Source organism: Sylvia atricapilla, chromosome Z, assembly GCF_009819655.1.
Source record: "Sylvia atricapilla isolate bSylAtr1 chromosome Z, bSylAtr1.pri, whole genome shotgun sequence".
Lineage (NCBI taxonomy): Eukaryota > Metazoa > Chordata > Aves > Passeriformes > Sylviidae > Sylvia > Sylvia atricapilla.
The window spans coordinates 60,448,066-60,473,569 of record NC_089174.1 but is presented as its reverse complement, the minus strand read 5'-3'; the positions used below and the strand labels follow the sequence as shown (position 1 = coordinate 60,473,569).

General features: G+C 36.1%; 1 protein-coding gene across 2 annotated transcripts in view; it reads left to right on the top strand.

Annotated features, from left to right (window-relative positions):
- Positions 1 to 25,504, top strand: part of UHRF2 (ubiquitin like with PHD and ring finger domains 2) — a 79,937-nt gene that overhangs the window by 7,590 nt on the left and 46,843 nt on the right. For both annotated transcript variants that reach the window (XM_066338850.1, XM_066338849.1), the window contains exons 2-4: positions 5,922 to 6,164; positions 11,931 to 12,193; positions 24,136 to 24,354. In XM_066338850.1, the coding sequence (XP_066194947.1) occupies positions 5,922 to 6,164; positions 11,931 to 12,193; positions 24,136 to 24,354 (725 nt within the window). The remainder of the gene's footprint in view (positions 1 to 5,921; positions 6,165 to 11,930; positions 12,194 to 24,135; positions 24,355 to 25,504) is intronic.

The window sequence follows — 25,504 nt, the reverse complement described above, 5'->3', positions numbered from 1 at the left end:
TCTTGGACATTCAACAGTTACTGATACGTGTATAAAAAACATCACTGATGGCATCAAAACTGCCCCATGTGTCAGAAGAATATAGAATGTTTTAGTAGAATGATCACCAGACAAAATATTTTTTTGACAGAGCAGACTGTATGGAACCTGTAACACATACTATTAAAAAACTACAGTTGCTTCAGGAAGAAGTGGATCTCTTGAAGTTGCATACATTTGAAGACAGCCTATATTAAATCTATAAAGTCAGTAACTTTCTTAAGGGGTTGGCTACTAGATTTCCTCTTTATTTAGCTTTTGTTTCTGTTGTAGCTGAGACAACTGTACTTCCATGTGAAACAGTTTCACTACACAGTTACTGTAAAAACCTGACCATGTGCCTACTGCTATGAATGGGGTTAATACATGTATTTAAGATACCAGACTCCGTTAGCATTGTTAATAGAATCCAGGTGGAGAAAATGTAGGCAAACATTTGAGCTTTGAAAATATAGGCAAACTGAGCACACTCTGAGAATGGCTGAAGTCCATAAACTAAGGGCCCAGGGTTGGCTACTAAAGGTTATTGAATTGTTTCTTTCCTGAGCCAGTCCTATTGCCCCAAATTCACTATTACATGCTAAAAAGCTGAGTTTCAATTGAGCTGAGTTTTCAGTTACTAGGTGCTGGTTAGAGATATGTTTGAATGCTTCTGTGGAATTTAATTCCAACAGCCTTCTTCAGGCAGGAAAAATTAGGTTTGTACATCAATCTTAAGATGGAAAATACAGGAAGTTCTGAAGTCCACTTTGCTTTCTTTCAGTAAGTACTCACCTGGAAGTTACAGGTTCTTGATTTCATCAGACTAATACCCTCTGGATAACTTTTAACAAACTCTTAACCAAGGTTTTTTACTGAACTTGAGCTTGAAGATCTTTACCCTTACTTATTTCTTGTTAAATTTGCCAGGTGCATGTAATGCCTGTGCAGAATAAGGCTGATGTCGCTTAACTTTTTGTTGAATTTTGTTAATTAAAGAGCTCATCTGCATTCATTATAGTTTATTTTATCTGTATTGCTAGATACAGGGATATTTCTTGGTAAAGAAAACCTCAGAAGATGCTTAAAAGGACACTTTCATAAATGATTGAAGATTTTGACTGTCAAGTGGAATGGCTGGATGAAGGTCACCCTCTTGTCCCTGGATCACACATAAAGATTTAAAAATGATTACATGCTTTCTTGGGTGGTCTCTACGTGCTGTAGAAGCCATAAGGAGCTGTCCTTCTGCTGGGACTTGTAGTTAATGCGATTGTAATTGATAAATTAATTGTCAGGCACAATTTTTTACCCAAGTAATGCTGTATCATACCACACTCTTCATGATTATTCATGTTCATGTAAGTGCAGCTTCTACATGCTTTTAAAGTAATTTGTGGCTTGATGTTTCAAGTTCTTCTAACAGTGATAGTAGGTAGGTATCAATTCCAGTATTGCATTGCTGTGGCTGCTCTTGTTTAGTAATGTGAGCACAGTGCTATATTATGTTTAAGTATTTATAAAAACTGTCTCTAGGATTATTTTGAATTAGTGTCTGTAAAACAGGATGATGAAAATACATTTGAAAGATGTAATCTATTTATCAACTTACAAGTATTTAGAATAGTGATAGAGTGTTAGGTGCAGTAAAGCTAGTTGCTCTTTTGTTGCATTTTTTTTCAGAATATGTTAACGAGGCCTTAAAGGCTTTTGAAGCATGCCAGTCTTTAAAAAGCTAGTTACTTTTTGTAAATGAAATAGCCTGTTCAGTTATTTTTTCTCTAGTACATGTTCTAATGACCTGTTAAGAAATCATAGCAGAGTTGAAGGAGATTATCTGATACTTGTGTGTTTAGTTTTGTTTCTCATTTGCATATGTAAACTTGTGAATGAAAAGTGGCCTTAAATGTTTATTGAACATGTAATGTTTCTTTCTATTCTTTTAATGCACTGTCCAGGCAAACATGTTTTTAGGGAATTTTCTTAGTGACTTTATGCAGCAAAATGGGGTAAAATTGTCTATTGTAATTTAAGAAAAACCATAATATAGTTCTGCTGTCCTGTGTGAAATGGATTTCTTTAAACGCTGTGTTCCAGCTTTGTTACTCCAAGGATTGCAGCTGTCAGCCATGAAGTAATGCCAGGCAGATTCACATACCAGTTCTTACAAGTCAAAAAGCATGTAATTGACTCTACAGGTTGAGGTTCTGTGGTACTCTACTTTGTTTTGAGAAGCAGACACTGTTGCACTATATCGACTTGGTTTAAACGTATACAGTTGCTTGTACTCAGGAAGATACTCTTGCTCATACAGGAGCTCTTATGTTGCCTATCAGGTTGCCAGACATTATAACCTGCCTCATGTGAAGTGTGCTTTATGGTAGTCTTCCATCTGTTACTATGCTTTGAGACTTAAGTGTGACTTCACTAGGTACAGAATAATCTGGTGTCATAAAATATTCCTGCAAAGAGTATAAATGATAAAAAAATGGGGAAAAACAATCACTTTGGCAGAACATAGAATGGTTTGGGTTCAAATGGAATGTAAAGACCATCTCTCATTCCAAATGCCCTGCCATGGGCAGGGACACTTTCCACAGACTAGACTGCTTAAAGCCCACTCCCACTTCTCCCTGAGCAGATCCAGGAATGGGGCGTCCACAGCTTCTTTGGGTAACCTATTCCAGTGTCTCACCACCCTAACTGAAAAGAATCTCTTCCTAATATCTAATATGAACCTGTTCTCTTTCAGATTTGAAGCCATTGCCTTTTGTTTTGGTTCTACATGCCCTTGTGAAAAATTCCTCTCCATCTTTCTTGTAGGCTCCCTTTGGAACTGGAAGGTCTCAGTTACGTGACCCTTAAGCCTTCTCTTCTCCAGTCTGAAAAATCTCAGTTTCCTCATAGGAGAGGTGCTCCATCTCCATCCCTCCAATCATGTTTTTGGTCTGCTCTGGACTTACTCCAACAGTTCCAGGTCCTTCCTGTGCTGGGGACCCCAGAGCTGATGCAGCAGGTGGGGTCTCAACAGAGTGGAGCAGGGGGGCAGAATCCCCTCCCTGGCCCTGCTGCCCACACTGCTTTGGATGCAGCCCAGGACATGTTTGGCTTTCTGGGCTGTGAGTGCCCATGCCTGGGTTGTGTCCAGCCTCTCCTTCATCAGCACCCCTGAGTCCTTCTCCACAGGGCTGCTGTGATCTGTTCATTGTGCTGAGACTGGGGGTATTGCTCTGACCTAGGTGCTGCACCTTGCTCTTGGTCTTATTATACCTCAGGAGATTCCCATGGACCTACCTTTCAGCCAGTCCAGATCCCTCTGGACATCCCATCCTTCAGGTGTGTTAACTGCACCACTCAGCTTGTTGGCATCATTAATGAAGATTAATTGAATAACATTTGGATTTTGAGCCATTGAGCACTACTCTCTTGATGCCACCATCCAACCACTTTCTCAGTCATTTAATAGTGTATTTTTTATACATTTATTCTGTAGATTAAGCAACTTTGCAGTCATCAGTTTATTTGGCTGGCCATTTAGTTCATGTTCATCAAAGCTGAGTTCACAAAATGACAGAATATTTTTTGAGGGTGGGAAGGGACCTCTGGAGATTGTCTGGTCCAACCCACACCCTCCAAGGCAGGGCAACTTTGAACAGGTTAGTAGGAATGTGTCCAGGTAGGCTTTGAATGCTTACAGAGAGGAGACTTCTCTTACTGTTGTACAGGAATAGGTACTCTGGGCATGATGGTGTGTGTATGCGCGTGCATTGTTAGTGTTAGGGAAGACAGCTTCTTAGTCAAGGCCTAGCCCTGTTATGCCTTTGTTTCTATGTATGTTAAATATAACCATTCCTGAACAAATTCATTTTTTCCCCTCTTTTTTTTTAAAGTTGAAGGTTTTTTTACCTTTCATGCTAATAGGGAGGACTTAGTTGTGGATCAATAATGTAACTTAATCTGGCGTCATAACTGAAGAATAGACTGTGAAGACCAGACACAGGACATCTACGTTGCTGTTGTAGATAATTCAGGGTTTTCAGATTTACATCTTCACTGAATTAACTTAAAATTTTAAACTGAAGTACCTCAAAATGTTCTTCTGTCAGCCTGCACAGCACCTGAGAGAACAGGAAAAACAGGAGAGCAAAGCTCTCATCTGCATGTTGCTTACATATCTTTGGTCTACTAGGAACAAAGTTATAAATTTTTTCTCCAGGACATTAGCTTTTTTCAAAAGATTTTTTCACACTGCAGGATTCCAGGGACTACACTGTAATCTCTGCCACAGCTTGTACAGTCCAGCTGGAACAGAAAAATTGAGAATTTATGTGTCTCCAGTAACATCCAGTTTATTCATTATTTCAGAATTGGTCTGTTTTGCAGATGTACTGCTGAACTTTTTAACCATTTTGGAGCCAAGAAAAATCACATTTAATCTTAAATGTGGCCTAGAAGTAGTAGCAATGTGGATATCCCCTCCAGTGTGTTGCAGTATTGTTATTTGCCTTTGTTTTGAGTTTTCTTGTACTTTGAATATAAGAATAATGCTTTAAGCTTATTAACAGTGAAAATGCTTGTAGTGTGAAAAGCCCCCAAATCTGGACTGTTGTAGGGGCTGCAAGAACACTTCTATGCCCTTTGTGAAAGAGTTGTCAAAAGTGTAGGAACTTATGACATGGTGGGACAGGAAAGGTTATTTAAGCAGCTTGCTTCTCTGTATGAAGCTCTAAGGCCCAGGCATATGAGGTGGTTTTGGTAGTTGGCTGGACTATCACAGTTACTGGAGATTTCTGCTTTGACTTGAATTGCTTTAATAGTTACAGCATGAAAATATTCAGTATGGTTTTGTGCTGTGTGTTGAACTCATTAGAAAATGGGCAGCTGGAGTACTTTGCTGTAACTATTTATCATACAGCTGTGTCAGCTTCAATTGCTTTGACTCAAACCATGAATAAATAAATAAACCATGAATAAGTAAATAAACCATGTTTACAGGTCCCAGCTAGGGGCACAGTAGTCTTCCGCAGTAAGGAGAGTTAATTTTTTGTGCAAAATTTTAAATTAATGGAAGAAGAACTGGTTTATTTCTTGACTCTCAGTTTCTGTTCATAATTATCCCCTGCTCTTTAGAGCTGTTTTGAAAAAGCAGAGGGGATGGAGAAAGAAATTTGGATTCCAGTTTGTCTATCCTGAGATTGATTGAATGTTAGAGAAAACTATTACTGAGAAACTGGAGAGGTTCTCTTTTTTTTTCTTTTCTGTTCCTTCTTGATCCCTTTTTCTTGTTGTATGGATACTGCCCCTAAGCTCATGAAAGCCGTTCTGTTTGAAGATATTTATGAGACATCAACTGGTGTTGAAAATAACACCTATTCTTGAAAACAGTATAGATAACATTTTGTTGCTAGAATAGTTATGAAAGACATGAGTTTGTAGTCATGCATGTTTTCTCCCATTGCAGTGTGAATTAAAGTGTAACTAATACTAATTTTGTTATTTCAGAGCAATTCCATTATACTTCCAGGTGAATCAAATCTCTGCTTCAGAGATGCTCTAGGTCATTAAGGGTGTTTAACTGAGCAAAGCAGTGCTGCTTCACGAACTTCCTAGTGCACAGCTTGTCATTTGTGGTATTTCTTAGCTCGAACTTAGGCAGGTGACATCAGTGTGTGATGTCTGTTTCTAGTTTTAGGCCTTCCACTGATTTTCATTTAATGAAGTTATGAATGAAGTTAACTTGAGGAGTTTGTTTTTCCATGTACTCAAAACATAGTTTTTTGTTGATCAGTAAGATATGGCTTGCCTCTTCTGGTCTGTGCAGTTGTTGTCTATAAACAGAAGATATAAAAACTACTTAGCTACCTTAAGGTAGAGTTTTACAAGTATACATTTCTTTTTGACAGCTAGAAGATGGACACACTTTATTTGACTACAATGTTGGACTAAATGACATAGTTCAGCTTTTGATACGTTCTGATTCTGAAGCTCCTACCACTGCATCTGTGACAGATCAGGATGGAGAAGTCAATCCCTCTGCTGTTTCCAACTGCAAGAACAAAGTAAAAAAAACAAACAGTGGATCACCCAGTCAGCCATCTACATCATCTCGCTCGTTTCTCATCGATCCTGGCATTGGACTGTACAAGGTATGTACAAACTTTAAAAGCTTGCCTCACTCCTGTGGATTTAATTTTATTTTTAGAAAAGTATTGTTTTACTGTATCAAAGAGTGTATCCTCATGGCTTTTTTTAATAATTTAATTTCCCAATTTGGCTTAAGTGAAATTCACATAATTTAAACTGACTCTTGGAGATTCATGAGCATGTCCCTTGTACCAAGCTCACTTCTCAGGAGAGTTCTCAAACTCTGATACACTGTGTTCTTCAAAACACATTCTTGAAAAAGTTTAGAGTAGCTTTGAAACAAATACTTTTTTGTGGACAAAAGAAGTTAATAAAGAAAATGTCTTAGAAGTGTAGCTTTTCCCCTTTTTTTCCTTCAAGCTAGCCAAATAATTGTTTTAGTCAGAATGTTTTAGTCCTACATTAGACTAGACAAATTGTGGAAATACACAATTTCTTTAAGCTATATGTTACGTAATGATACCTTTTTTAATGTAGGAATTGCTTAACTAGTATGAATTTGATTTTGTACCTTGTTGAACTTTTCGGTATTGTCATGAAGGATTACATCATTGTACCAGAAGTTTAAATTAAACAGAAAAGGGGTAGTTTACAGATTGCTAGTTTATTGAATATTTAGTAGAATGTATGTATATGAATATATCTATGTATATCTGTCTGTAGGGAATGATAGCATTTCACCATCTCTTTGGGTGTTTCTCTTAGATAAGACATAGCCATAACAGTAATTTTTTTGCTGGAAGATGTTGACAGTTACAGAGAAGGAAAAGAAGATTGAGGTTGCTGTAAATGGGCAGACTTGCTACAGTGTTGCCTTCAGTCCTTGAAGAATTGACAGATCTAGCTGAGAAAACCATGAGCTGGGCCCCTCTCTGTCCCATGCAAGGTCTAAGGATGGAGTGATGTCTGGAGTGAAGCAGAGGCCACATGGCCCTGTTTTGTTTCAGTGGGGTACAGAGGATCACCTGCATCAGCCATTATCCTCACTCCCCTTTCACCATGTACGACAAGCCTTACTAAAAGTCTGTTTTCTTTATAGACAAAAGGATGTATACAAAGACTATCAATTAAAGAGCTTTTACTGCCACCTCAGCAGATGGACCCAGTTATTTATTTCATCTTTTGAATCAACTGTAAATTTTGACCTGAAGTTACTAAGATCTCCATTAAGTCCTGTTTGATAGTAATTTTCACACACTTAGGAATGCAGATGAAAAGAGGATTTTCTTTTGTAAGAAAGTCAGTCTACAGTCTGTAGTAAGTCTACAGTCACCACAACCCCTCCTGTAACATGAAATTTTTCCTTTTGGGTAGGACCAAAAATTGTAATATAGAAGGGTTATTTTGGGGTCAAAAGACAGAGGGGAGAAAACACCTCTGCTTGCTTGGGATAGATTGATGGAATGTGTCTCTCCTCCTCTCCAGAAAGGGCAGATTTAGGTGGGCTTTGTACCTCCCAGTTGCATTGGAGCAGACCCAGGAATATTTATTCATGCACACATGAATATTTATTAATATTTAGGAATATTTATTATAGCTGAATATGTATTAATATATATAGATATTTATTAGCATATATGAGTATTAACATAAATGAATATAGGTATTTATAGTGCTAACAGATCTCTTACTTTCTGTAATGACCCATATTAGCACTCTGTAGTTAGTGCATTGCTCACTGGCAGTCCTGAACCCACCTCCTGTTGCTTCAATAAACAGCACTATTGGTGAGTCTGGATTGTGGATGTTACTGAGCACAATCGGACCTAGTGCTGAATTAACCAGAAATCAAGGCCAGTGGCACCCAGCCCTCTGATCTCTGAAGACCAGCTGGAACACCAGGGGGTTTATTCTCTGCCAGATTTCTGTAGCCTTAATGCAACACAGGCTGCTGCGCATATATACAAGGCAATATCAGTTAGAATTCTGTTCATTCTCTGAGGAATCAGGGTGTCACAAATTGGTAGCTTGAATATGGAGACACAAGCTTGTGTGCTTCCATTTTCTTTTATGTCCATTTATTACAATAGGAAGAACTCCAGTTCTTCAGTTCTGAAGCTTTACAATTAATCAGTGAGTGTAAAAGTTAATATGAGAAAGGATGGGGAGAATGATGGAGAGATGGGAGAACACAGGAGATACACTGATCTGAGGAAAAGAGTACTAAAATGTTTATTTTTTAACGGTGTTACATTTTGATATGTTAAATATCAAGTAATCTCTTAGCTGTTTTGTTCAGGATTAAATCAGAAGATATAACAGAGAGTGGTGTTATCGGCAAGCATACTCAAGGAAACCTATTTTGTCAAATCAGCTGAATTTTTTGTGGTGTCTCATTGCAGAGACCTAGCACTTTCTCCTTCATTACTTGTGATTACTTTCTCAGTCAACAATGTGTTTTCAGTATGTGTGGGAGTGGGCGGAGCCCCAGCTGCTTTGCTCTGGAGGGAGCCAAGCTGAGGAGTCAAGGAAGAATTTCGCCACTTCATCCAGAGCTCCTAAGACAAAGACAAACCTCTTAGCTACGGCGACCTGTCCGGAGACCCACAAGCCCCTTCGGAATTTTATGTAGATTTGTTACAATTGATTGGTTTTGTACCTTTTTCTTCCCACTCTGGTGTCCTGTAAAAACCCCTGGGTTTCCTCTGGTCGGCAAAGGTTCCTCGTCCCTGGATTCCTTTTGCTGGTACCATTACAATAAAGTACCACCTGCGGAAATTCCATACGAGACCTCTCTCTCTCTCACTACGGCCGGCTAAAAGAGGGGCTAACTCACAAGGGCATGAGCTGAGAGCACTGAGCTGAAATCACTGAAAGCTGAAATCACTGAGCTGAAAAATCACTGCTCTGCCCGCTGCTGAGAAGCCCCTCTGTCCAGCTGAGGAGTGCCCTGACCCCCCAAGGAGCTGTTTCTAGCGAGACATCCTTTGGGGTGGCTGTGGCTCTCTGGGTCTCAAGCGGCGGACCCCATCCACCAGCTGGAATAAGTATGTCTAAGGAAAAATTAATGATATAGTAATTCCAATGTTTGCTAGGACCTAGTACTAGTATGAGTGTGTACAGAGAATTTCTATTTACAGTGTTTGAAAGCTTAGAAGAATGTATTTTTACCCCGTATTGTAGTTCAAAGGTTGTAAACTTATTTAGTAGAAGTCAGTAAAAAAGCCTAGGACCTAATAAACTAAGGTACATTAGGTGGCTAAATAGGGGGATATATTTAGTGATATTGCATTTCACTGTCAGACAATAAGAAAGAGTTTACTTACTAGAAGAAATGTTTTGTTAAATTACTCTGAGCAAAATCCTTGTCCTTACTGGATCTTCATCCAGAACTACACTCAACAAGATACCTGTTACTTAGTCCATGCTGTAGACAATACGAACCTCTGTGTCCTGCTCTCTCTTTCTCATTTCAGTTTCCAGAGGGAAAGTTAGTTGGTATGGAACCTGCAATTAAAAAAAGCTATAAAAATTAATGGTAGCATTTTTATTGGAAATAAAAGTTAATAATAATTAAAGTATTGTTAGGTTACACTAGTAATTTAAACAGAGTTCCTCTGTGTGGTCATTGTATGTTATGTAAACCAGAATATTTTATCTTGTTTATATACCAGTTGTACCTGACATCTGATACAGTTCCATGGACTCTGAAGGACAAGTAGTGGATGGATTTATGTATGGCTCTTGTTCCTTGTTTCTAAGAATTGTTAGTGGTGTCTGGTTTAAGAACTGGGAGGCCATCCAATGATGAACTTGGCATGAGTGAACAACACTACCTTGGCTAAGCAGTTTTCAAAAAGAGGCATAACAGGATGAGGTGCAATAGAGCAGTTACAGTAACAGTGGTTTGGGCATGCAGGAATGATGTTAGAAAAAAACAAGTCTAATTCAGAAGCATGTGTGTGTTTCATTTTCTGATTCTTACAGGGTCAGTTTTTCTTTTGAAAAACACTGCAGTAAAAACATTCTAGCCAAGAACACTAGCTTGGAATAAAAACTACACAAATGAAATTTGTAATTAAAATCAGTGTTTGTTTAATACTGTTCACAAATAGCTACTCATGAAACAGTTCTTAAACCAAATATCACTCACAAGAAATAATTGTACTATGCTCCTCAGAAGTTTATGGTACTAATTATTTGCTCTTACTCTTTGCAAGTGTGGGAAATATGTTGTGCAATTATTCACATCAAATTACGTGTACATGTATTATTGAGGAGTGATTAAGGGAGTTTGCATTGATGTATTGTTTTATTATTATTTTTCAATTTTTTGAGTTCTGGATCTGGATATGATGGATTTTGACTTAGCTAACATAGCTTATTTGGCGCTTCCATAACTGGTTGCAAGAAATAGCAGCAGATGGGGAATCCTTAATAGTGCATATCTCATTCTGCTGTATTTTGGAGAAGAGGAAGTAAAGCACCACTTTGAGCCGCAACTAGTTAAAACATGTAAGATTGCATAGGGATGCCTTCATGAAGGTTTCTTCTGGAAGTGCCAGAATGCACTGTTAATATTTAAAATACATTTATAGATTTTAAAAAAGGCTGTTACTCTCTGATTTGTTTATCTTGTGGCTGAATTTGTCATCCTGGTAATAAGCTGTACTTAAAATACTATAGATTCTAATAAAGTAAAAATAAAAACACGCATTGATATTTTACATATGCGGAAGAACAAAATATTAAGTTTGGGAAGCTATCTGAAGAAGAGGAATGGCAGGAGTAAAACAGGAAGTATTCCTTTAATGGGATGAACTTGTTAGCTCAAACTGCTGTCAGTTGTGCTTTCAGATACCGAAGGATTACTTCACTCTAAATACTATACTGAGTTTTGCTCCTATGAAAATACAGTAAGATTATTCAAATCTTAGAAATTAGGTTTTGGAATGTGTGAGAGTAAGTATCTGTCTGGCATGATGTTGGTAGCTGACAAAAACTGTAGCTTAAACTATATTTATGTATATGCATATCTGCATGTGTCTCATATTGACAATTAATGATTTTTTTTATCTGCAGTTTCATTGTAATAATTTTTTTATAGTTAGTGTACTGTTGAAGTGGTTTTTAAATCTTTTCTATCAATGTTCTCAGTATTATTAAAGGGGTATTGGTTTATTATCTTAACACGTGAGAAAATACATGATTTAGAATAGTAAATGGTTTGGTTGCTTAATACCAGTAATACTCTAAGTACAGGAGGGAGAAATTCTGGAGATAAGTTTAATTTCTTGCAGTCACAATTTTGTGGCTGACTGTGGTGGCAACCTTGTTAGAATATTTCCTGTATGTCCTTGAGTCTTTAATGATTAAAAAAATCTTGCAAGACACAAAGCTAGAAATTAAATAATAATTCCATGTTGAAGGCTCAGAAAGGTCTGTAAGCCCTTTGGTTTTGAGCTAGTGTTTTAGTACTGTGTGTGCTTCTCATAGCCATAAAGAACAGCTGGTGAAACAAGAGGAAAGGATAATGAAAGAGCTCAAGCTAATTTTCAGATTGAAGGGAAAAAAAAGTTAGTGTTACTTTTTAAAATTACATATAAATTATATTTATGCTAGATTTTAATGAACAATGATAAAATACTGAAAGTGCAAATAGAAGTATTTATGAAAGCATATTACTTTAAGTTGCAGCTAGTTATTATAGTTGATTGTTTTACTGATAACCAAGTTAAGCAGTAGCATAGTAAGTTGTCTTATTTATTTTTGTCTTAATTGGTATTTTCCAAAATAGTAATGAATTCATTATTGAATTTTTCTTTTAGATAAATGAATTGGTGGATGCCCGTGATATCAACATTGGAGCCTGGTTTGAAGCTCATATAGAAAATGTTACCCGAGGAACAAAGGGACATAAGAATAGTAAAGCTCAAGGGAAGAGTGGTAACACTTACAAAAGGACTAATGGAAACTTAAATCAAGATCATTCTAGAGAAAATACAAATAATTTGGACAGTACACCTTCCACATCTTATTCAGACTGTATGGACACTGATGAAGAAGCTATTTATCATATCAAGTATGATGAGTAAGTGCTCCTGATACTATTTTGAGGACATCACATATTGCTATTTGGTTTGTATAAACCAAGAATTTCTTGAAGAAGCTTGGAATCAAAGAAAGCAAGTTCAATATTGCAACCAAGAAAAAAATACTAAAAAAACATAACACTTTTCTGTTGGGTATGGAAAATCCATTGGCAATAATGGTATTTTTCATGCCTAAATACTTGGGAAATATTAATGTCTTCTCCTTATAAGAATATCCTTTCTATATATGAATATACATCCTTTCTACATAAGAAAAAGAAGCCATATAGTCAAAAATTTACTGTTGTTTTTTCAAGGATTTTTTAAAAGTTTTTAAAAATTATTTCCTGTGTATATGGAATTTCTTTAAATAGAGCTAAAGGAGAGCTCCCATTGAAGCAAATTTTTGTTACTTAATTTGGATTTATTTTATTCCAAATAAAGTAATGGTGCACAGAATTTCAGTTCAGCACTTACCGTAGAGATTTGTTACTGAAAACTTCATGACTGAGGACTTGAAACTTATCCTGAACTGAAGAGAGGGCATTAAGGGTAGGGCTTCTCAAGTTAGTTTGGGGGTTTTCTGTCTCTTCTCTAGTGTTCTAGAGCCTGCAATGTGTAGGTGGGAAACCTTGAGTTTGAAAGGATTTTGTATTTATGAGCAGGCTTGGCACCACTTCATTTGCTTGAGAAATTGTTCTGAATTTTTTTGGTAATAATGTGTTAAAGCAGTAAGTTAAGCTTCTAAACAAATAAAGTTTTTTAAAAATTGAGAATTTTTAATTTTTGATACTGAGATTAGTAAAAATACTGTAGTCTGTGCAATCTAAGATTGAGGTAGAAGGATGCAAAGTATATTAAATATTAACTAAATGTAGATTTCCAAGACACTTTTTTTTAGAGAACTATTTCTACTTAACGTATTTTAATATGTAACTCTGCATCTGAGTTACAGAGAGCACTTTTTGTTCATTGTACTAGTAATAAATATAACTTAATGCACTTTTTTGACTCTCTGCTAAGTTTGGATTCTTTATCTGTGACTTTAAGCATTTTACTTAAAATGTTAGAGAATTAAAATGATGGAAGTAGAAATGCAAATACTTCAGTGAATATTGCAAAAGATATTTGAAAATAACATAGTCAACCATTATGACCAAAACAAAAATATTTTTCCTTGAAATTAATGTCTTTGGTGGTGTGATTTCAAAGGCCTGTCTTTAATAATATTTCATTTTACATTATTTTGGATATATGTAAGTCAGCAATGTGCAAACATTACTGAGAAAGTGTTTGTAAATGTTGCACTGAAATTATGGTTTTGTTTTGTAGATGCTCTTATTTTTTATCAGCTGAGAGTATAGAAGTAGAAAAAGTTTCACAACAGTTCTGATTTTTCTTTGGTATATAGTCTTATGAAATTAAAAGGTTGACCTCAGTTAATGTGTACTTCCCTTTCAGCAAGTGGACATAGTCTTTTTACTCCTATAAGGTGGTTAGGTATAGAGCTGTATACACTTAGACAACAAAATTAAGTAAGGCACAAAAGCATGATGTGGCAAGATTATCACATTTAAGCTGATCAGTCTAAGATATTTGAAGTTAGAGCTTTTGGAAAGAAAAATTATTGGAAAGTGTGACTTGTACATTTATGAGTGATAAAGTTTTTGGTGGATTTTCCTGATACGATTCTTTTGGGGTGTCACTTTTTTTCTTTTAGTGTTATCCAACATGCACATTCTTATTGTAACTACATTTGTGCTTCTGCCACTTTGTTTTCATACGTTAGTGTTTACCTCTGATGTCTGTAGACAACACTTGTATTCTGCCACTTCTTTGCTTGATGGTAAGTAGGAAGACAGTAGTGTGCTTTGACACACAGTTCTCTGCTACAGAAATAGGTTAATTTATATCTTCACTCCTGTTCTTCAACCTTCGTATCTTATTGTGAGTACTGTGCCCTGCACAGTTACTTGTGTGTGGGTGTTTTGTTTTTTTCAGGTTTGGATTAAGCATTTTGCTGCCAGATGTACTTGGCACTATCTAGTTTATACTTGCAGTGTTGTTTTGGAGAAGTTCTCTTTTTATTTCTGATAGATAATGGCTCTCATGGGTGACGTAGTTTCTGCCTCTTCTTTCCTACAACAGATATTATTACATGACACAAAAACACTCTCCATTACCTGAATACAGTAAAAATTACTTACAAATGGAAGACGTAAGCATGGTGCCATCAAAATTACTTAAATGCATTGAAGGACTATTTATAGTCTGTAGTAATTTAGCATGAATATAATAAGCTTTTGTTTTTTTAAAGAAGTTATTACATAGATTAACAGCTTGGCTGAAAAATAAGAATATTGTGTATGTCTCTGAAAACATGGTCCTAAATTAAAGGTTTTAAGTGGCTTGCCCTTTCCTTTTCCGGCTAACATCACCTCGTAAAAGTCAGAAGTTTGGGCTGGGCCCCCTTGGGCCAGGCCTGGCCAGGCCTCGGGGAGACCCTGCCTGTGGTAGAGCTGCTCAGTCTGGCAGTGTCCCCTCTGTCCCCCAGCAGTGTCCCCTCTCCCTCGGCTCCTCCGATGGGGAGAGGAGGAGGATTGCAGATCGGCAGTGCCGGCCCTGCCTCAGGGGCCATGGTGGCCATGCTCTGAGCTTGGCTGCTGGAGCCTCTGGTCCAAGGGAGAAGAGACTTTTGAGAACTTTTCTCCAGAGCTCCAGGGAGCTGATCCAAGTTTGAGTTGCTTTAGATTTAACCAGAAGTGAAGGAGGGTCGTCCATCAGCATTCCTAAGCATACTCACTCTCTCCCCCTTCCTCCCACCACCATCACCTGCGGCCTTGAAGTTCCAAAAGTCAGCTGAAGAAAAGAAAAAAAACTCTGAGCAAAAATATTAACTCTTTTCCTTCCTCCATAAAAAACAAAGTGATTTAAAATATAAAAAAACCAGCATTAAGACCAAGTCAGTAAAAAACCTAAAAAGGACTATTAAAAATAAAATTTAAAAAGTAAACATTTTTGACCAAACTTCTCTGAATATGAATTATAAAAAAACCCCTGTTTTTATAATATCATAATAGTGCTTGAGAAAATGCAAATTCTAGCCAAAGAGTTGTGTGTTTTAATATACATAAAATTTAATTAAAAAATTTAAATGAAATATGTTCCCAGCTCCGAAAGTCTATTTCTTTTGAAATAGAGGCAGTTTTAGAGATTAAAAAAATTCCTTATTTTATACTACAAAAACATTCTTGCAATAATACCCCAAACATGCAGAAACCCATAAGCAGCTTAAAAAACTGTTATATAGGTGAGACTGCACAAAATCTACAAAATTCCGAGCAGTTACAAATTTGTAACATTAAGAACCACCAGACGTTTTCTTGTGGTGTGTGTCTCCATAAATTCTAAAGAAACTCCTCTCCCAAAGTAATACAAAATTATATTTAAATAGAAGCAACTGACTAAAAATCATAGTTTTCTGTCTGTGTTAAGTAAGAAAATAAACAATTCAAAGTAAAGAAAAAAATGTTTAAATATCTCCTTTTTTTCTCTCTCTTTTCTTAGTGTATATTAATAAAATCTGTTTTTACTTTTAAATTATGCCTGTTTCACCTCTTTCTCCTAAAATCCTATCTACCAATTAACAAACAAAATTTAACAAGCATAAAACTACAACATAAATAATGCATTAACCAAAAAATTAAAACCAAAACCACAACAATGTCAGAGTTGGGCACAGGTGCGCAACTTCTCAAATCATAAGTGATGCTTTTCTGTCTGTTACATCTTTCCAGTTTGCGAAAAAAATCACCACAAAGGTACAGTTGAGGGACAGGTCACCTGTAATGCATTGAATTGGTGTACTCCACCCACTAGATCAGTATGTTCTCATAGAGAAGTTTTTTATAAAGGGTGAAGCAGGACTTGTCCTTTTCTTGAGTGAGAAAGCTGGCTTTAGCAGCAGTGCTGCTAGATTTACATATCACAAGTCCTGTACAAAACCTAAATGCTTTGTTATGCAGCTTTAAATTTCATAGAAGTGTTTCTTCTCTGAGGGGCTCAGTGTTTTGTTGTTCCTTTTTCCATTTCTTATTTAAGTAGTATAGTTACAGTGAATGTGAAAGGAAAAATATGACAGAGCTCTTTTTGCAAGGAGTACAGTTTAGGAAAATTACCCTGTCTGGGCAAGAATTAATTATAGTAATCTCAAAGGGGTAACTATCTTTTAGGTAAACAGAGCCATCCTACTAGCTGTGACTGCCACAGATAGAAGGTATTCCTCTGTGATTTTGTAGGTAACAGCACTGGTGACTTGTTTCTGTAGCGGTTTTCTCCCACTTCTTCCACCACCATGCCCCACCCCAACTATGTGTCTAGTATTTAACTAAATTGCTGCAATAGTTATGAGACCCACATATTTCTGCAGAGAGAAAACATAGAGCCATTTGGAGGAACAGAACTCAGTTTCAGATTGAACTGGAGTTGCAATTCTTGATAAGTGCAAAGGTTTAAAAAACTTGTATGTGTTTGAGAGCCCTAATTTCACCAGTGAGTAAGAGGCCAAAATACTTGTTTTACCAATGCTGACCTTCAGGCAGTATCAAATTTCTTGGCATCTATTTGTGGCTATGTAACTTCTGTGTGACAGTTCATCTTTCAATTTCTGAATGCAAGTTTTTCCCTGGTGGCATCAGTTTTGAAGGTGTGTTCCTGTTTTTGTCAGTGTATTTCCTCCACTTAGACTTTATTCCCTGTATTTCCATTTCAGGTTTGCATTTGTGGGTATCATAAGGAGCTGTTAAACACTTAGAAGTCCAGGATTTGATATCAGGTTTCATACAGTACTATCATACATTTCTTTTTTCTGCTCCCAGCAACTGATTTCAAATACAGGAGAAATAAACCTGTCTTGAACATAAGCCAGATCCTGATTTAAAAGGACTTACGAGGAATCTCAGCACATGCTGAGATCCTAAAGTTAACTGAAAACTGTAGTTGATCTCCGCCACAGCTTGCTTAATAATCACTTCCAAATCATAAACAGGACATTTCAGTAGCTGAGTGGCACCATAAGGACATGCCTACCATGCTGTGTCGTATCAGCATTTCCTCTTAACTTATTATATCTCATATTTGTTACTGGTGTAACACTGGTTATAGTGTACTTAAGTTTCAGGGAGGCAGTTCTCTTTCTCCAAGTATTAGCTTCCTGATCATTAGCTCCTCAAAGCAGCAAGGAAGCTGCTTCCTGCTTCCAAAGCAGCAGGATGACTTAGGGATTTACCCTAAGTAATTGGATTACAATCAAGTAATGTTTTTTTCTTTTCTTGTTTCAGTCATTTGTAATAAAGTCTTTTCATTTAAGAATGCTCTCAGTAGAAGCCAGGAGAGAAGGCTGGATGTTTCTGCAGCATGAGAAATTTCAGTATGACAATTTATATGCAAGTACAGATTAAGTATGACTCAAGTGTAGGTAGTTTCGGCTCATGATATTCCCCTCAGGGTTTTATAACAATCAGAAAATTTTATTTTAAACCATGAGGTAGTATCTGCATCATATGCCATAAAGTACACTGTGGTTATTTCTTCCAGGGAACTAGTTGCCTCTGTTTACTTCTTGCTTAATGTGAGCTGTGGAGGGATGCCCTTGGATTTTAAAGGTGTACAGACACACACATTAAGAAAATGAGGATTTCACTGTGTTGCCACAGAGATGAAAAAAGTACTCTTCCTGTGTGGATGAAGCAATATGCAAGACACAGTCTTATAGCTAGAGAACACAGACTATTCTGAGGTGATGAGAAGAGCTCTAAGTACTGCCTGGTCAAAAAAACCCACTTTCTACTTGAAAGTGTTGTCTGCAGCTGAAGAGATCATCAAGAGAAAAATAATATTAAACTTGCTATTACTTTCTCAAGGAATGGTTTGAAGATAAGACTTGCTTAATTATTTTCTGAATGTTTTTAATACAAAAATTTCAGATACAGGTAGTAGGCTGGGATTGAGTAGATATGTGAATTCGCATATCACTCTACTGATAAATTGATTTTTCGAGACCAAAGGACATTGAGCCATTCTCAGATGAGGTAGCCCCTACTTCTTTTACTTTGCTTTCCAGCTGTGTACATCTGGTAGTGAAGTTGCATTGAATTTTGTGGTTATGTGACTGTACAATGAAGTACTGTTGTTTCCTAATATATCTAAAAAACGGTGTTTACTAGGTGAATGTTACTGGGTTTTATCATTCATCAGTCAAATAAATTTGCCCTGTGGGCCTGGATATAGGAAAGATTCCCTTCTTATTTAAGAGGTAGCTGCTTTGTGCAGCATTAGTGACAGTGCGTGATACAAACAGTTGAAGAAATGCCAAGATACATTCCTTTGCATGCTCTATTTTCAGTTAACCCTTGTAAATGTTTAGCTGAGTTATTTGACTTTTTTCTTTATGTGCATCAAACAGGAAAGAGTGCAAATCAGGAGGATGCATGTTGTCAGATTCCTGACTCAAGTTTCAGACACTGAAATGAGAAGACAGATTATTTTTGAAGGACATGAAGTTAATGGCTAGAAACATGACAAAATTATGGGAGCAATGGACTGTAGTTTTATTATAGCACTTCCTTTCGTATATGTTGGAGAATTTAGAATTTCGGAAGAGGAAGAGGAATAAAAGCTATATTGTCTGATAAGTAGTATGTTTAGATAATCTGTTCCTAAGGGTAACACATGTTTTTTCTGACTTTACGTCAGTTACAAACCTGCTTTATAATTAGTCTGAGTGACTACTTGGAACTCCTCTCCTAGCTAGGTAATTTTGTTTTCCAGTTCCTAATATCAGTGATTAGTTTGTTTTCTCATTCAAATTTTTTACATTATATAGATTATTAGGCAATGCTAAAGTAATAAAAGAGATGGTGTGTCAGATGTCTGTTTTCCGTATATCCGCACTAGAAAGTGTACCACGAGAATCATTCAGACCTGAAAGCATCTTATGGGCATAGCTGCACACTGCTGCACTTCATTTCAAGAAGTCTGTTCCTTGTAAGGTTATTTGTCCCATTTGCAGTGGGTTTCTGACTGCATATGCTGTGTTTTATAATGTCAGAGTATTTGTGTGTATTATAGGGAAGGCTTTGACAACAGGCGTTAAGTGTAGGACTTTGATTTCTAACGATGTAGACACCTTGTGTAAACTGAAAAGGAAATAGTTTGAGGAGACAATCTAGGTGTTTCTTATATCTCTTTAGAAAGGATTTGAGCTAAGGGAGGGAAGCTTTACTGTCCTAGTACATGTTTGAGAGAACAACTAAAATAATAACAGTTAAATTTTTTTGTTTAAAACTGATTCTTGGCTGAAAAAATGGTGTGATCAGTGAGAATAAGATTGAATTTTACTACTTATTTGTTTATCTTGAATTAGCTGTAAGTCTTGTCTGCTATCTAGTGAAGTAAACCTGGTTTTCGCTATATTCACATTACTTAAACTTGTAATACAACAATATTGTATTGAACATTGAATATTCTGTGTATTTCTTACACTTCTGAACTTCAGTTTTGATACTCTTATTTCCAGGTTGTCTCCCATCAGAGTATCCGTGTTGTCCACACAGCACAGTCATGTAAGACTAGAAGTTACTTTTTCTTGAAATTCAGAATTAAAGTAATTAGGAAAGTAAGATGGTTCTCTTCAGGCTATTAATATGGTTCCTTAGTGTTTTAGCTGCATGATTCTGTAATTATTAGTTGTTAGGTAAGGCTCTCAAAATCTTGTTTATGTTCCATGTGACTGATTTTTGTCATTACTGATATTCAGTATGCCTTCCAGTCTGTCTTTTGAAATATATTACTTGCTTTTCTTGTAATAACAAATTTTCAGACTTACTGTTTTTTTGGAAGTGGACAGCTGGACAACCCCAGTGATTTTTTTTTTCCCATTCATAATTGTGGCTTACATGGTCTTCTAGTGTAGTGCTTTGTGGAACACTGTGTTGGCTTTCTCAAACGCTGTAGCAAAACTGGGCTGGTTATTTCCTCAAGTTATAAGAGAGAAGGCTGTATCAATCACGTTTTTATCCAGTTTTACGTCCTTACTTGGATTTGCCTCTTCCAAGAGTTCATTCCTTTCTCTTTCTTTTTTGGTTTTGCCCTTCCATTCCTTCATCCCAGGGCTGGAATGACTCTTTTCTGAATTTTTTGATAGAGAAAATAAATTATACTTCCATTTTATTAATATTGGAAAATAATTTTTAAATAATATTAAATTGTGCATTTGCTCTAACATTCATCACTGTACTAGTATAGAGAGTGGATAGGGAAGTCTTTTCTTTTGTTCCCAGAATTTTATCTTTCCAGTTCTAGTTGTTCTAGTAACAGCTGGGAAAAGTGTTAGAGGATATGTTGCAAGGTCTCAATAAATTGCACAGGCTTGGGTTTATTCTGACATGGAACTATTACGTGTCCTAACATTTGAGCATTTTTAGGAACCACATCCAACCATCGGATCATGGCCAAGAAATACTGGAATTTTTGCTTCATGAATAATTCTTTGCTATGGAGACTGTCTACACAGATAGGAAATCTCAAGAAATCCTTGCTATGCTAGTGTTAGAAATACTACAGGGAAGAATTAAATCAGAGGTAAATAGAGGCATCCTATGGTGTGCAATATGCATTACATTTATGATTATGCTTGCTGTTACAGCTCTTTCTTTCAGTATTAGTTACCAAATATCCTAAAACCATGGAAAACCAAGAAACTGTCCACAGCTGTTTTCAATTTAAAGGTTTAATTATTCAATATAATCTTTATTTCAACTGTAGCAAATTTATGCTAGCCTAATTAAATCATTGCTGTGAAAATGTTTGCTTTCTCTTGACTGTGATCTCAGGATTTTAAAAGTAACTCAATAAATGGGAAAACACTTTCAGCATATGTTCATGTTTCACAGTAAGCCTTAATTAAAGCTTCCCACAATGGGCAAGAATTAATCTTCCGTTAATTCTTGAGGTTAAAATACCATATTTGTTCTCTGTATTTCGGTTTGTCTACGTAAGTCCACATACTTGTATCTTGCGATTCTATGCTTTAATATTATTATTGCATATTTAAGAGATTAGATTTTAAATTAATGTGTGATTTTTACAAATGGCATCATAAACTTCAGGAAAATAATTGTGAGGTAGTAGAATTTTCTAATGTGAGCATGATTTTTTCCCCTATTCAAATAAATTGTGGCATTAGACACATTTGAGGGAACAAGTTCACTGTGAAAGTACTCTTTACTTATTAGAATAATAATGAGTAGTGGTACTGAGCATAACATACAGAGTTCAACTTTTCAAGTTTTATCCTAGCTCAAAAACTTGTGGCAAATACTGCTGCTGCTGTTCTGCTTGAGATTCACTTACGAAGTAATGTGAAGGGTTAAATACCTGGTAGCTTTCACCAGCAACCATGAAAACATATCCCTGTGTGTGAAGGCACAGCAGTAAAAACATTCAGTATCTGTAACCCTTTGCATAAGAAAGGTAAAATGTGGCAAAAGAAATCTCATTTGGTTTTTTTTCTGAAGTTTGTAAGCTTGTTTTTCTGACCAGCTGATTAGAAGACAAATACACTCAGTCTGCTGAAAGGAAGTCAGCCTTCCTTTTCTTTCTTTGAAAAACAGTTTCTGTTTATAAAAGGGGATTTTGGGGGTGTCTTTTGGTAGGCGGTCTTGTTCTAGTCAGTTTTTTCATGAGTATTTCCAAGAACAATGGTGGAGACATTGTTTACGATGACAATCTTTGAAATTCCTCATCGGTACAATAGGAAGGATCTGTTCTGAGTTGCATTGAGGTGAGAAAGATAATATCAATCTGAATTTAGGGCAGAACATTTGTCCAAAGCTTGCCCAAGAAAAACAGAAGCTAAAGACATTTTACTTTCAGAAGTGAATAAATTTTTCGGATCAAGGTTAAGTTTCTGTGAATGTCAACTCTTGTAAATCAGATATTTTGATTTATTTTCAATAGTGACAAGGGAACTTCTAAAACGGTTATTTTTATGATCCCATATGTATTTCTTACTTGACTATTTCACTATATACACAAATGATGTCTATTTTTGATCTATCTTCTCTAGTTTCCTCATGTTTAAGCACTATTTTGGTTTCAGAGTTCAAGTAAACTAAGTCTTTATTTACTATATTATACTTGCTGTCTTCTACAAACTTTAGGAAAGGTTTACTGTAAAACATAGGCACTGATTAAGACGTCAAACATAGCTGTCTTAAGAATTCAGTAGACTGTTGTACAATAATGTGATGTTATTATTTAGGCACTCAATAAAGCAGGCATGATCTCTATCACTGTTTTTTGCTTTGTCTTATTACCTCCAGGTGAATCAATCATGTATTTTGTGCATATTACAGTTAAAATATTAATAATTAATGTAGCAGAATGTTATGGTAATTCCTTTAGGTGAAGGTTTCATGACATAAAAGCAAACCCTCCAATGTTGACTTTTCAGTATGCACCGAATTTGGAAACAACATGGGAAAAAAAGCCTTAGGAAATGTGGGGAGTTAGATCATATGAACCGAACCTACTGTCTTGATAATGACTTGATCCCAAGTACCTGTCTCCATATGATGTAACTTCTGTTGTATAGAATTTTTTCATTAGGATCTAAAAATGTTGGTGCAAAAACAGGCTTTGTATTTAACTTTATTTTAGTAGTTAGATATGTGTTCTTTTACTTGGCAATTAGTTTATCCTGAAAGTACACCCACTCTTAAACTGCTGCAGTTCATGCTTCTTTAAACAAAACTATAGATCACCTCTGTCCTCCAGCCCCCCACATCAGTAGTTGCATACTGGTGTGTTAGATTTAATAGAAGGCATAAAACAAAGCAAGATGAACTTGTTTAAAATGTGTCCAGTTTCATTGGTGGGCCTGCAGTCAAGTGTTGAGGAGTAGACATCCTGATTTCAGCCTATAGTCTATCTGTCATGCTCTTAATAACAGTAGTTTAGTATTTCTTCTGTAGTGAACCGCAATGTGCAGTTTTCCTAAGACCTTGAAATACTTTTGTTCACTAAAGGGGGCAGCATGTAAAGTGGTAGAGCCATACTTTTATTAGTAAGAGTAGATTTTGCCATTAATGTTTAACAGTGCTGTTTGATAAAGGTATATTAATTTAACTGTGAGTGCTTTTGCTAAAGTGCCATTAATTACATGATGAAAATATAATTTAAGATACATCATCCTCAGCACTGTTTGTTAAGAAGGGAAAATGAATAATTTAATAGCAACTGTTCATTTGCAATAGACTGATTTCATTTTCTCTGTTAAATTTGTTCTGTGAACTCATATAGTAGTAGCTAAGTGATAGGAGATTTTTATCTGCCTACACACAGTATGAGAGAGGAACTTCAGTTTAGCATATTTTAACTTTTTGTTACAGGATGGCTTTTTTTTGCAATTTGTGTTTTGATCATGTCTATATTCTGCTATTTTTCCAGCACATGTGCAAATACAGGTTCTAGTATCAAGTAATAGTTCCCTCATTCATAGGAATATTAAAAAAATGTAGTGTTAAAATTAAAAGCGTCACAAATTTGGAAAGGTTGCCTTCCTGCATTGGGATTGTAGTTAGAGTACTGTCAAATAACACTTAATTATAGAGAAGTGCATATAGATTTACTTAATTTTTTTTTTTTTGGAGACAGAGAGAGAGAACTCATGGAGGCTATTTGTCCCATCTGAGATGAGACAAATTCTTAGTCTGTATTTAAAGGAAAGCTATATTTTGAAAGGGATATTAGATCAGATTGTATAGTTTTATGTACCTAAAGAACATTTTAAAATTTTTACTTCTGAAAAAAGTTATCTGTGACTTTCTTTTTACTGTTGCAGGAGTCATAATCGTTGGTGTTATTGGTTTTGCTTTTCAAGGTACCCAGAAAATGGCATAATAGAAATGGACACAGTTAATCTTCGACCCCGAGCAAGAACCATTCTGAAGTGGAGTGAGCTCAAAGTGGGTGATGTGGTGATGGTTAACTACAATGTTGAGACACCAGAAGAAAGAGGATTTTGGTTTGATGCAGAAATTACCTCTTTGAGAGAAATCTCAAGGACTAACAAAGAGGTTCATGCTAAAATTCTGCTGGGGTAAGATTTGCTTGACCAACTCAGAAAATCTCTACATATTATATGAAGTCTGTTCGGTTTGGTTTTTTTATCTATTAGTCACCACTAGATTAATTTTAATGTCATACTTTGATTCCACAGCTGTGTGAATTACGAAATTGCAGTGCATGGTTTTTACAATGTGCAGACTTAACTATAAGTCAGAATTTTTATTTTCCCTGAGATTGCTGGAGGCAGCCATAAGGTTTTTGATGTATTATGTGTGATTCAGATTGATCAGAGCGTGTTCCAGTAATTTTTTAGATGGGCACCCCTAGGTCTCACTGAGTATGAGTCATCTCTTAGAGTTTGAATAAGTCTCTGAACTGGCTAAATAATTTTTTAAAGAATAAAATACTATGTAGTATTATAACCTCTGATAAGTAAACTGGAGCTGTGGGAACTGCAAGTGTTCATTGTGACTGAGATTACCTGAATATCTTTGCTTTGTTTTACTATTTAATTTTAAGACTTCTGTACAGTTCTTTAGAAACAGTGTTTTCTGAATATATCCTTAATATACTGCTGTCAGTAAGCTGTGTTACTTGCCTTCTTATGGATGAAGAGATGACGAGTAATTCATTTAATGTTGGCATGTCCCATATTTATTCATGAGTGTTATTGTTCTGGGAGTGTATTCCTGAAAATTAACTGGACTACTATTGTGCCTTGTAGTTTTCTTTACAGGAAAAGAGAATGTTGTATCTACAGGAAGACTTAGTGTGGGACGTGGTTACTTGGGAGAGACACACAGAAGTCTTTGTGAATCAGGTTTAATTCACTATTTTGTGTAAAACTGCAATCTTACCTAGTACTAGGTAGTAGCAAACACATTGGCTTGGTAACACATGCAGGTAAATGAAAGTGTTTTGGGGGTGGGTTTTAATTTTAGAATTACAGGAGTTTTATTAGACAATCTCAGTGCACTATAGTCATCTTTTATTAAGTAGAGCAGTCACATGGACTTGTTTTGTAGGCAAAACAAAAATCCCCAAACCCGAAATACAAAGCTAGAAAAAGAATGAGTAGATATTTTGAATTATTAATTTGAACGAGAGAAGAGAATAAGGAATGAAGGATGGTATCAATGGAGAGATGCAAATTTTCACTGTAGGGCATTTAGACCTGGTGG